This window comes from Arachis ipaensis, chromosome B05 (genome assembly GCF_000816755.2).
Source record: "Arachis ipaensis cultivar K30076 chromosome B05, Araip1.1, whole genome shotgun sequence".
Lineage (NCBI taxonomy): Eukaryota > Viridiplantae > Streptophyta > Magnoliopsida > Fabales > Fabaceae > Arachis > Arachis ipaensis.
Genome location: NC_029789.2, coordinates 23477134 through 23489248, shown reverse-complemented (window position 1 = coordinate 23489248; position 12115 = coordinate 23477134). Strand labels below are relative to the sequence as shown.

The 12115-nt window shown below is 39.4% G+C and overlaps 1 protein-coding gene across 1 annotated transcript; it reads right to left on the bottom strand.

The window, feature by feature from the left end:
* LOC107640380 lies at positions 6689-11869 on the bottom strand. Its single transcript, XM_016343904.1, has 4 exons — positions 11695-11869; positions 11472-11591; positions 8871-9343; positions 6689-7309 (listed from the first exon to the last, which is right to left on the bottom strand). Exons 1-4 carry the CDS (start codon positions 11867-11869, stop codon positions 6689-6691), a joined length of 1389 nt encoding a protein of 462 aa, XP_016199390.1.

The following is a 12115-nucleotide window of genomic DNA, read 5'->3' as shown; positions in this document are numbered from 1 at the left end:
ATGTTTTAACATACCCAAGCAGGCCTGATAGGCCAATAAGACTAATTAATGAGCTTGGACCTAGCCTATTAACATATTAAGACTTTTAAAAGAGTCTGAGCATGTACCTCTTTTATAACAGGGTCAGGCCAAACACAGGCCAGACTACAGGCCTCTGGTAGGCTGCCTGACCTTTTTCCACCCCTAGTTATGTCCTTATTGTTTGGATTCGACAGTTTCAGGTTTAGCGAAGTAGCTGTTATAGCGTGTCCGATGTTATCTCGTAACGTTGAATTCTCACTTAATGATTAATCCGTTATGATTTTATTTGTTTAGAACAGTGCCTCCAACTCGGATTCCTGGACCTTGGCTCCTTCGTCGAGGGCATCCGAGTTCATAAAGTCGGGCTTGTCTTTGAATTGGGGCTCTAAAGGGTTTATTAAAGAAATTGAGCAGTTGCCTTTAATTTACTTGGAGCGATCATAATTCTCTTGTTTTAAGAATCGTCAGTCCACTTTCAAATTCTCTCACCAACAATAAATGCAATATTAACTTGAAATTAAATAACCTTTCACTTCCACTTTACCTTTCATTTGCCCATTTTTCACTCTTCAAATCATTTTCCAAACACGAGCAGTTTCCTCTTCCTCCCAGTAAGCTTCCTTCCGTTTGATCTTCATTTTCCGTCACCTTTTTCGCCACCGTCGCTTTTTCTATTAGCACTTATAACAATTTTGTTTAAGGTTAGTGAGGCTTTTTCTCTTTTTCTTCTTCTGCTTCTTTACTCAAAAGGATTTTTTCATGGTTTTTACTGTATTTGCAAGTTTTGCATATTCTTTATTTTCTTGGCGCTGTTTGTTTAAAACTTCCTCCGCATTTTCCTTGCGTTTACTACCTTTGATTAGGCTCAATGTAGTAGGGGAATAAGTTTTCCTAAATAATCGATGATTTCTGTTTGCCCCCATTATTCATAACTTTTGTGTTTTCCAGGCTCATTTTGTATCTTTCTTAAGTAAGTTGTAGAATTTGTAGCTTTAGAATTTTTTATTTTTTATTTTTGGTAACATAGTGATGGTGACGTAGTGGTGGTGCCTCTATATATTTTTTCGCGATGGCTAGAAAAAGGTTATCGTGAATCGAAGACGCGGCGGTGTTGCTAATCTGGTGAGACACTGGCCTACCCCCTCCCAAGGATGGATAATGAGCTTGAGGTGGTTATCTATTTATAGGTATCCGAGGAGGTTAAAACTACCCCTTCCATGATTATGCAAGAAGAACTCGAAAATCTACAGGAGGCCTGAATTATCTTTGATTCCGATCTAAGCAACTTGTATGTCTTCTCTGTGCCTAGGTCTGGGGAGCGGTTATACCATATTAATGAGCATGCCAGTATTGTCCCGGATTGGTTGTGGATGTATGAGACATTATTCTCCAGATTTGGGGTCCGCTTACCGTTTTTCAACTTCCAAGTGAGCGTGTTGACCCACATCGGATGTACTCCTTCTCAACTCCATCCCAACACTTGGGCTATTATCCGTGGTTTCGAGTTCTTATGCTCGTTCCTGGATATTGAACCTACCTTTAGGGTCTTTTTTTATTTTTTCACTTTTCAATTCCTTTTAGGTCACAAGGTCGCAGGTTAATCTCTTTTCGAGGTGTCCCGAACAGAAAAATTCACTTTGTTTGAGAAATTCTACATTGGTTTTAAAGAAAAGTTCTTTAAGATCAAAAGAGTGGAATGTACGACCCCTTTCTTTATGACTTTGGAGGGTGCAAATAAATTTAACTTATGTTGAAACTACAATGTTTCTTCCCCAAATATTAGAATTAGCGGTGTTAATGATGCCGAGCTTTTGAGTATTAATTTATTAATGATGTTGTGGAATGAGCGCCCCCTTATTTTGAGGGACATACTGATAGATGAGCGCCCCTTGTTATCCTCTGGACGTTCCTACATGCTTGACCTTGTAAGCTTATGAATTTTCTTTCTTATGATTTTCCTTCATTCTTATTTCAGTCAACATGGCTGGAGAACTTGCCGCCATTGCCGAGATGAAAAGGAGGTTGCCATCTCAGCCTCCGAACATCGTGGGTGGCAATAGAGTTTCTTCTTCTGCGACTATCAATCGCTAGCCGCAACCTCACGGGATTGAAGAGAATGAAGAAGGGCAAGGTCCCGAGGTTCAAAATATTTTGGAAGACTCTCCAAACAATTCTCCGTCTCAAAAGAAACTGAAAGGCTCTGGCCAGCATGATGTTGGTGTTTCAATCCCTACCTCATTTAGGCATGTATTGGATAAGGGGTTTCGAGCTCTTGAGTTTGTGGACTAGCACTTCATGAATGAGGATACAAGGGCAGTGCTTGTAAAGATATCTCTAGAGGATACCTTCCCTCGGGTTCAGAGGATGCTTCTGCGCTCTACAACTTATGTCCGAGATGTGGAGATAGAGATCTCAAGTCTCTGTTCAGAGTTCTTATCAAAGGACAAGATCCTTGTTAATACAAATACCTAGATCCAGAAGCTGAATTCTTCGGTCACTCCTCTTCAAGGTAAACAAACTTTCCTTGAGAATGAGGTAAAAAGTTTGAAGGAAGCCAAAGTTGCTTCCGATTTAAGGGAAGAAACTCTGAAGAAGCATGTTTCCGAATTAATAAAGAAAATTGAGGAACTCAGAACTTTCTATTAAAAAGGTTGAACAAGCGAATGTTGATGGCATGTTCGAGGTCAAAAAGAACATCCTTGACCAAATCAAATTGAAGGCTCCGGCTTGGACGTCTCCGAAGTTGATTCCTTCAAGAAGGTGGTGGATGGGAAGGTTATTCCATTTTGTAATTTGTAACTTATTTTCCTAAGTATTTTGAATTTGGTAGTTCGAAACTATGGTACCTTTGTAGCACTTTTCCCGTTGTTTCTTTCGGACTATCTTTATGTGTTCTTGTTATCGTCGGGACTAACTTGTGACTTTCAACTTTTTCTATTTTAATAATATTCTCTTTTTAGTATTTTCTTAGACCGTTCAATTTCGAGCTTTAATTTCAAATCAAATTTGACTTTTATACCGATGAAAAAATATTTAACGTATTACAACATAACACACAGTTTGTAATAGAAGTATATAGTTATTCAAATATTTATTTTGAATATAAAGTTGGAAAGAGAATTCCTTTTGCTGAATACAAGAGAGGCCTCATTAAAAACCTAGATGCCTAGAAAGAGAGTGTCTTTATTCTACTCGATGAAAAATGAAAAATTTTCTAAAAGTAATACTTTTTTAAGTGGGTTGCGTTTTAGGTTCTTGGGACTTTTGAACCATCCAATGTCTCTAATTTGTATGCCCTTTTTCTTAACGCTTCCTTCACCCTAAAGGGCCCTTTTCCAAGTCGAAGCCATCTTACCTCGTGTTCTTGGAGTCCCAGCATCAGCCTGTCTTAGGGCTAAATTTCCGGGTTCGAAAATTCTAGGTCAGACCTTGGTATTGTACCTCTTGGCCACCCTTTTTTTTCAAAGCTTACTTCGCTAAGTTAGCCATATTTCTGACTTCATCAACCAGGTCCAAGATCTCATGAGTTCTAATGGTTTCCAACAGCATTCTTAGGCTTGGTTCCCTAAATTCTACCGGGATTACTGCCTCTTCAACATAAATGAGTCTAAAAGGCGTTTCATTAGTAGTGGATTGGTCTGTGGTCCGATACAACCATAACACTGACCATAACTCGTCAGCCCAGTAACCTGGCCGCTCATCCAATCTCTTTTTTAACCCATTCAAAATTACTTTATTAGCAGCCTTTGCATGTACGTTTGCTTGTGGATGTTCAACTGAGAAAAATATTTTCCAATTTACCAAACCAGTCTATAATTCACAAAATCTCAAATCCGTGAATTGAGTCTCATTATCTGTGACCACGATTTCAGAAATCCCAAATCTTACAATTATTTCTCTCCAGACAAACTTCTGACATTGAGTAAAACTATACTAGACAAGGACATGGCTCCAATCCACTTGGTAAAATAATCTATAGCAACTATAAAATATTTTACCTGGCCTGGCCCCTGTGGGAATGGTCCCAACAAATCTAAGCCACACTTAGCAAATGGTCTTCTCGGAATAACAGACACAAGCTCATGAGGAGGTGCTTGGTGGAGGTTTGCATGCAACTGGCATTTGTCACATTTCTTCACATATCCATAGCATCCTTAATGAGAGTGGGCTAGTAGTACCATACTCGAATGACCTTCTGAGCCAAAGACTTTCCTCCCAAATGATGTCCACATCCTTCATACACTTCCTGCAATACATACATTGTTCACCGGTCATTTAAATATTTTAACAATGGTTGAGACACACCTCTTTTGTACAGCTGCTCATTTATCATGGTGTATTTGGCTGCTTTAAGTCATAACTTCCTTGCTTCCTTAGAATCACTGGGCAAGGTCCCGTGTTTGAGGTATACACATATTGGGTCCATCCAAGTGTTAAGCTCGAACAAACAAGAAATTGTGATGTCGGGCTTTGTTACAGTAGGTTCTATAAGCACCTCTTGTATCAAACTATGGTCTGGGCTTAGTACTTGCTAGTTTGGACAACACATCAGCTCGGGTGTTCTATTCCCTAAGCATATACTTAATTAGAAAGCAATCAAAGAATTGTACCTCTTATTGTACCTTTTTCAAGTACTGTTGAAATGGTGGATCCCGGGCTTAGTAATTCCTGTTTACTTGGGAAGTCACCAGCTGTGAATCACTGAACATGATCATTTCTATAACTTTGACATCCTAAGCTAATGTTAATTCTGCAAGCAAAGCCTCATACTCAGCCTGGTTATTCGAGATAGGGAAATTAAATTTAATGGAGACCTCAATCACTGTGTCTTCACCCCTGGTTAGGATGAGACCATCCCCTCCATACTTAACATTGGAGGCTCCATCTACGTAGAGCTCCCACATCGTTATGTCAAAGGTTGGGTGTGTCATCTCGGCTAAAAAATCTACCATCGCTTGAGCCTTAATGGCAAAGCGTAGTTCATAAACTACATCGAACTGAGACAGTTCTATGGATTAACTCATCATTCGACTTGTCAAGTCGGATTTTTATAAAACTTTCTTTATTGGTTGGTCGGTTCGCACTATTATCACATAACTCTGAAAGTGTTGGTGCAACTGACGAGCTGACATGAGTAGGGAAAATGCAAGTTTTTCCATCTGTGAGTATCATAGCTCAGGCCCTTGGAGAATCTTACTAATAAAATATACGGGACAATGATGGTTATCCTTATCTTCTAAAACTAAAGCGAAGCCAGAGTTTCTTTAGTCACAGATAGGTATAGGAACAAGGGCTATCTTGGTTCCGGCTTTGCTAGGACGGGAGGAGATGAGAGCAAGTCCTTAAAATATTGAAAGGCTGCTTCACACTCCTCCGTCCATGCAAATTCCACATCCTTTTTTGTTAGTTTAAAAAATGGTTTGACTTTTACTGCGAAAGTCCCTAAAAACCTTGATAAAATGGTCAACCGACCTGTAAGTCTCTGGACCTCTTTGAGATTCTGAGGACTCGACCTGTCCAAAACAGCCTAGCACTTTTCTGTGTTGGCTTCTATGCCCATTTGATAACCATAAATCCTAAGAAATTACCTCCCCAAACTCCAAATGCACACTTCACTGGATTCAACCTCATCCGATGGAGTCGGAGACAATCAAACACTTCTTGCAAATCGGCAATTAGATTGGAGTCATCTTTAGTTTTTATCAACATATCATCGATATAAACTTTCATGTTCCTCCTGATCTACTGTTTGAAGACTTTAGCCATTAATCTTTGATAGGTCGCTCCTTCATTTTTTAGACAGAAAAACATTACAGTATAGCAACAAATCTCTTCAGGGATAATAAAAGTTGTCTTATCTTCCTTAGATCTATGCATCGAAATCTGATTATAACCACTATAACCATCCAAAAAAGTTAATATCCGATATCCTGAGGATGAATCAACCATGTTGTCGATGTTGGGTAAAAGGAAAGAATCTGTTGGGCAAGCTTTATTTAGATCCGTGTAATCCACACACATTCGTCACTTTCCATTAGTCTTTTTCACCATGACCACATTGGACAACTATGTTAAGTAAGTTAATTCTCGAATAAACCCAGCGTTCAATAATCCCTGGACTTGCTTTCTAACCTCAGTAGCTCGATCAGATGACATCTTACAATGTTGCTGAGCAACGGGATTGAACTCGGGGTTAATGGCCAACTGATGGGACATGAACACTAGGTCTATTCCCATGCAAACAAATCTATGTTACCTATTAAGAAATTATGGAGTTTCAATTTCAAGGGATAAGGGAGTTCCTTGTTGATCATGGTGTATTTCTCTGGCACGTCGCCGATCTGGAATTTTTCTAAATGCCCATTGGGCTCTGGCCTCAGCATCTTCTAAATTTGGGAGTCTAAATCAACGAGAAACACTCCAGTGGATTCTTTAACTTTATCCCTGAGTGTCAGGATGGATTTGTTGCATTTTACTGCAAATATCCAATCTCCTTGGATAGTTGCCACCCGACCTTCTGCTGTCAAGAACTTCATCACTAAAATTTTTGTTGATATGAACGCACACAAATCATTGAGCATTTTCCTTCCCAATATCACATTATAAGCTATGGAATCTTAAAGGACGACGAACTCAGTCTGTATTGCCCTTATGTTAACACCTTTTCCTACTGTGAAAAGGAGGTCAATAGCCCCATCATGCTTGATATAATGATCTCCAAGGCCAAAAATCCAGGAAGATGGGGCTCCAAATGTTGATCCTTTAAACCCAGAGCATCAAATGCATTTCTGATGAGCATATTTGAGTCTGCTCCTGTGTCAACGAGGATTCTTTTTACAATATCATTACCTAACCTTGTAGTGATCACCAAGGGCTCATCATCTTCAGATGTGGCTACTTGAAAATCTTCTACTATAAATTGCACTACTGGAATGCTAGTTACCTTGAGCACTTCCGAGGTTGCAACTTTGATATCCCTTTTCACTATGTTGTTGGATTTAGGCAGTCCGCTCTTCGCCGTAACTACATTTACCACTACCTGAGCAGCATCCTCTGGGTTTTCTGGGGGCTTGGAATTTCTAGGGTTCCTGGTTTCCCGATCGTCATCATCATTGTGCCGCCTAGGCGGCCTTACATGCTGGGTGAACTCGGGAAGTTTACCATCCTGGATCGTTTGTTCCAAGGCATCCTTCAAATCAATGCAATCCTCGGTCTTGTGACCATAAGATTTGTGATAATCACAATATTGAGACCTGTTTAACGAGGCTCTAGGTCGATGAGAAACTTGCTGATACACCTCAGTAAGTGAGGCCACCAAAGATGTGTAGGAGAAAAACTCCCCAACTCATGGAATTGGTGGTTTTGGGGACAAGGTTTGTCCCGAACACCCAGCTTTATTAGGTGACAGCGCCAGGTGGTGCGTAAAATATGAACTCGCACAACTTCACCGACAAGTGCACCGGGTCATCCAAGTAATACCTCAGGTGAGTGAGGGTCGATCCCATGAGGATTGTTGGATTGAGCAAGCAATGGTTATCCTGCAGATCTTAGTTAGACAAATAGAAAAAGAGTGGTTATTGTTGAATTCGCATAAAACAATAATAAGGAAAGCAGTAAAGAATTGATGTAGAAACAATAACGAGAGAATAGTTAAGGTCTCGGAGATATTCACCTTTCCGAATTAATACTTCTTACCAACTATTTTAACAATGAATGATTCATTCTATAGCAAACTGTAAGTGATTAAAACCTATTTCCTTAGCGAATTAATCTCCTCCAATCCTACTCAAAACACCACAGACAAGGTCGGATCTTTCGGATCAGAAGGTGAAGTTTAGAAAACTAGTTTAGCACCACAGAAGCCTCACTTACCCAAAACTAACTGGATTATATGTCACGTATCCCAATTAGCCCAGATAATTGTGATTTAGGAGGAGTGTTTTCAAGCTGTAGCTCAAGTGAGCTTGTTCTGAGTATCACAAGAACTCATGTAGAAAAAGGGACATACCCAGTTTCATTAGGATGAAGAACGAAAACACACCTTAGAACTGAATCAAATATATATTAAAATAGAATAGTAATGATATTAATCCATAGAGATGAGTAGAGCTCCTAACCTTAACCAGGAGGTTTAGTTACTCACGCTTTACAGAGGAAACGAAAATAATATTTAGTGATCCAATCATCCTAAGCCTAAGTGATCTCCTCTTTAACTAGGAGATACTAACCCTAAAAGATGTTAATTTAAATTTAAAAAGTACAAAGATAAGACTAGATAAGCTAAGGAGTGCTAAAATTCACTTTGGGCCCACTTTGGTAATTGCTTCGTATGGTGCTTGGTGTTCAAATTGGGCTTTGGGCGTTGAACACCCATTAGGGAGTGAGCTTGCTGACTTTTGCTCCCTGGCTGGCGTTGAATGCCAGCTTTGGGTGTTCAACGCTGGGCTTGCTCCTCTTTGGGCGTTGAACTCCAGATGTGGACGTTCAACGCCAGTTTTGGCAATGATTCTGGAAGAGAAGTATAGACTATCATATAATACTGGAAAGCTTTGAAAGTTAGCTTTTCAGCGCCATTGAGACCGCGTTAATTGAATCTCTGTAGCTCAAGATATGCTCGTTGGAATGCACGTAGATCAAGATTTGACAACATCTGCTATCCTTTCTTCATCTCTCAACAAGACTTTGCCAATTTCGCCCAAAAATTTCCCTAAAATCATAGAAAAAATACAAAAACTCAAAGTATCATCTAGAAGATGAATTTTGCACTAAAACATACTAAATTTAATAAAATATAACTAAAACCACAATGAAAATGCTTTGAAAAAGGGTATAAGATATTCACTTATCACCATGTTCTTCTTTTTTATTGAGACCACCTTCGAAACATCTTCATCTCGAATGTACTCCAGAGCGATCTGATGAATTTTCTCCATTGACTTCACATCCTTTGAAGTCAAATGCCTTCTAAAATCTCCTTCTAATAAGCTAGCAATCAAGCACAAACACACGACCTCCGGAGTTCCCATGTTTACCTCTAAGAGCGCTTTATTGAAGCGGTCTAGATAATCTCGAATGCTTTGTCCCACCCTTTGCTCTATTTCCAGCAAAGAGATTGGGTGCTTAGCCTGAGTTCTCCTAGTAGCTGTATTAAACCATGCCATAGCTGATCCCGACAAGGTCACCGAGAAGGCTTTACATCGGATTGCATCACTGACTCCTTCTAAATTTATTCTTGCCTCAAAAGCATCAATGTGCTCCTGAGAATCCATCTTTTCGTCATACTTCAAGACGGTGGACTTGTCAAAATGCTTTGGCAACCGTACTTGAAGGACGTGGGAAGCAAATGGAGTTTGCCCCAATATCACGTGTTCTCGGGTCTTCTTGTGCCTTTTAGGACTTGAACTCTTTTGTGGAGTCCGCCACCTTTTAGACTAAGAAAATCGGGATTCTTCCCTCGCCCACCTATCTGCCTCCTGAGAATTGCCGCGTCGTTGGGGTGACCTTCTTTTTTCTCTCTGACGCTGTGGTGAACGTGAACCCCGTCGATTTAGATCCTGCCCTTATTCGGGGTTTCTGGGGTTAAGCTCCTCATGCCCCCTTGCTGGACGACTCCAAGAGCGTGATTACCTAGATAACGCTCGTTCAGCTAGCCTTCGTTCGAGTCCAAATGATGGCGTTCCAATTCTTGCACCTGATGTCACATTTTCTACATAGAGTAATGGTAGTCATTTAGGCCAGCGAAGTGACGGGGTTCCACGTGACGGGGTTCCGGATTTGCAGCTGATAAACCCCGATTTCGTGATTTATCTTATACTTATTTTGGGAGATTTTATTACCTTTTCTCACATTTATTCAATAAAATAACATGGTTTTGTAATTCTCCCTTGAATTGTGCTTAAATGTGAAAACATGCTTTTTAGGCCCTAAAATTGGTAATTTTAATTCACTTTAATTCTATTCGATGCCTTGATGTATTTTTTGAGTGATTTCAGGTTCATATGGCAAGTATTGGATGGAAGAAGTGAGGAGAAAAGCATGCAAAGTGGGAGAACTCATGAAGAAATGAAGGAACCATAAAGCTGTCAAGTCCGACCTCTTTGCACTCAATCGACCATAACTTGAGCTACAGAGGTCCAAACGAGGCAGTTCTAATTGTGTTGGAAAGCTAACATCCAGGGCTTCGAAATGATATAAAATTTGCTATATGTTACATTGCGTTCAGGGGCGCGCACGCGCCATGTACGCGTGCGCGCCGATGTTGTCGTGGCCCACTAAAGTGAATTTGCCCCCATCGATTTTTGAAGCACTTTGGACCCAACCCAACTCATTTCTAATGCTATTTCATGCAGAATTCAAGCTTGGGCAAAGCGAAAGCAATTGTTTGTAGCATTAGCATCATGTAGGTTAGTTTCTAGAGAGAGAAGCTTCCTCTTCTCTCTAGAATTAGGTTAGGTTAATTTCCATCTTAGATCTAGGTTTAATTACATGTTTCCATCTTGTTTCTTTTATGATTTCTTACTTCTACTCTCTCATTCTCATGATTTGTAATGTTAATTTCTCTTTTATATTCATAGATGCTCTTGTTGGATTTGATTTACTTTTAATGCAATTTAATGTTTGATGTTCCTTTAATTGTTGATTTGAGTTGTTGATTTACTTTTCTTGCAATTTGTAGTTGATAGATTTTACTATTTCTTGTCATTTATTATGCTTTCCTTTTATGCCTTCCAAGTGTTTGACAAAATGCTTGGTTGGATGTTAGAGTAGATTTTGAGCATTCTTGGCTTGGAAAGAGTAATTAGGCAATCTTGAGTCATGAAAACCCAACCTATGTTGGTGACTTAGAGTTGTTAGCTAATATTGTTTCCATTGACGCTAATCTTTTGCTAATTTAATTAGTAAGTTGATTAGGACTTTTGGATTGAGATTAGCTAGTCTTGTTAGACTTTCTCTCATGGAAGATGACCTATACCTTCTTCCAATGTTGGAGATGACGTAATAAGATAAATTCTTGTTTATTATTGTGACATGATTAATTAGTCTTGTTTGACTTTCTCCCTATTTGTTGGAGTTAACTAAATAAGATGAATTAATCATTGCATGACTAGGATGGAAGGCCTATGATCTCAATTCTTGCCATGAATGTCTCTCTTTATTAATTACTTTTCTTTATTATTTGCTTTCTTTATTTACTTGCTTGATTTACTCTTCTTGCCATTTATTTTGTTGCCCCTCTTATCAACTAAAAACCCCCTTACCCCTTCATAGCCAATAATCATACACTTCATTGTAATTCCTCGTGAGACGACCCGGAGTCCAAAATACTCCGGTTATTTCTTATTTGGGGTTTGTTCTTTGTGACAGCCAATATTTTTGTATGAAAGGATTATTGATTGGTTTGGAAACTATACTTTACAACGAGAATTCATTCATTTGAGGAAATTCTAAACCATCAAAGATTCGTTCATCAGCAGCCCCTTCATTTTCATTCTTGGGGGGAACTTCGTCGTGACTAGGGGTAACATCGGCTTCATGACCATCCTCCTGCTGTTGATCTTTCGATGGATTTTCTAAATTGATATTGGAGTGAATTCAGTGTTCAACATGATTCTTGTCGGTGTGGGATTCCCACAGACGGCGCCAAATTTTTGCATCTGAAGTGAGATCACGAACCGGAGGGTTTGAGAACAGAGATTCTAACTTCGGCGTGTGTAAAACCAGGCCGAAAAGACAACCTGCAAGATGCTCCGGTGCTAAAGTCAGTTAAGTGTTTGTATAGTATGGGATTTTTCATGTCCTTACCTGCTGAGTGGCTTTTCCTTTTATCTCTGCTCTTTGGAACTGCCATTTTTCCAACATCAAATGCCTTTACGTCGCATGCTTACTATTGGGATTCGACGATTTCAGGTTTAGTGATGTAGTTGTTATGGCGTGTCCAACATTATCTTGTAACGTTAGTTTCTCACTTAATTGTTAATCCGATATGATCTTATTTGTCCCGAACAGGCTTATATATATGAAATTGTAAGTGGTGAGTTTTACACTTAAAAAAACGGCGTTCGTATCAAAACATCATAAAACTTTCCTTTATTAA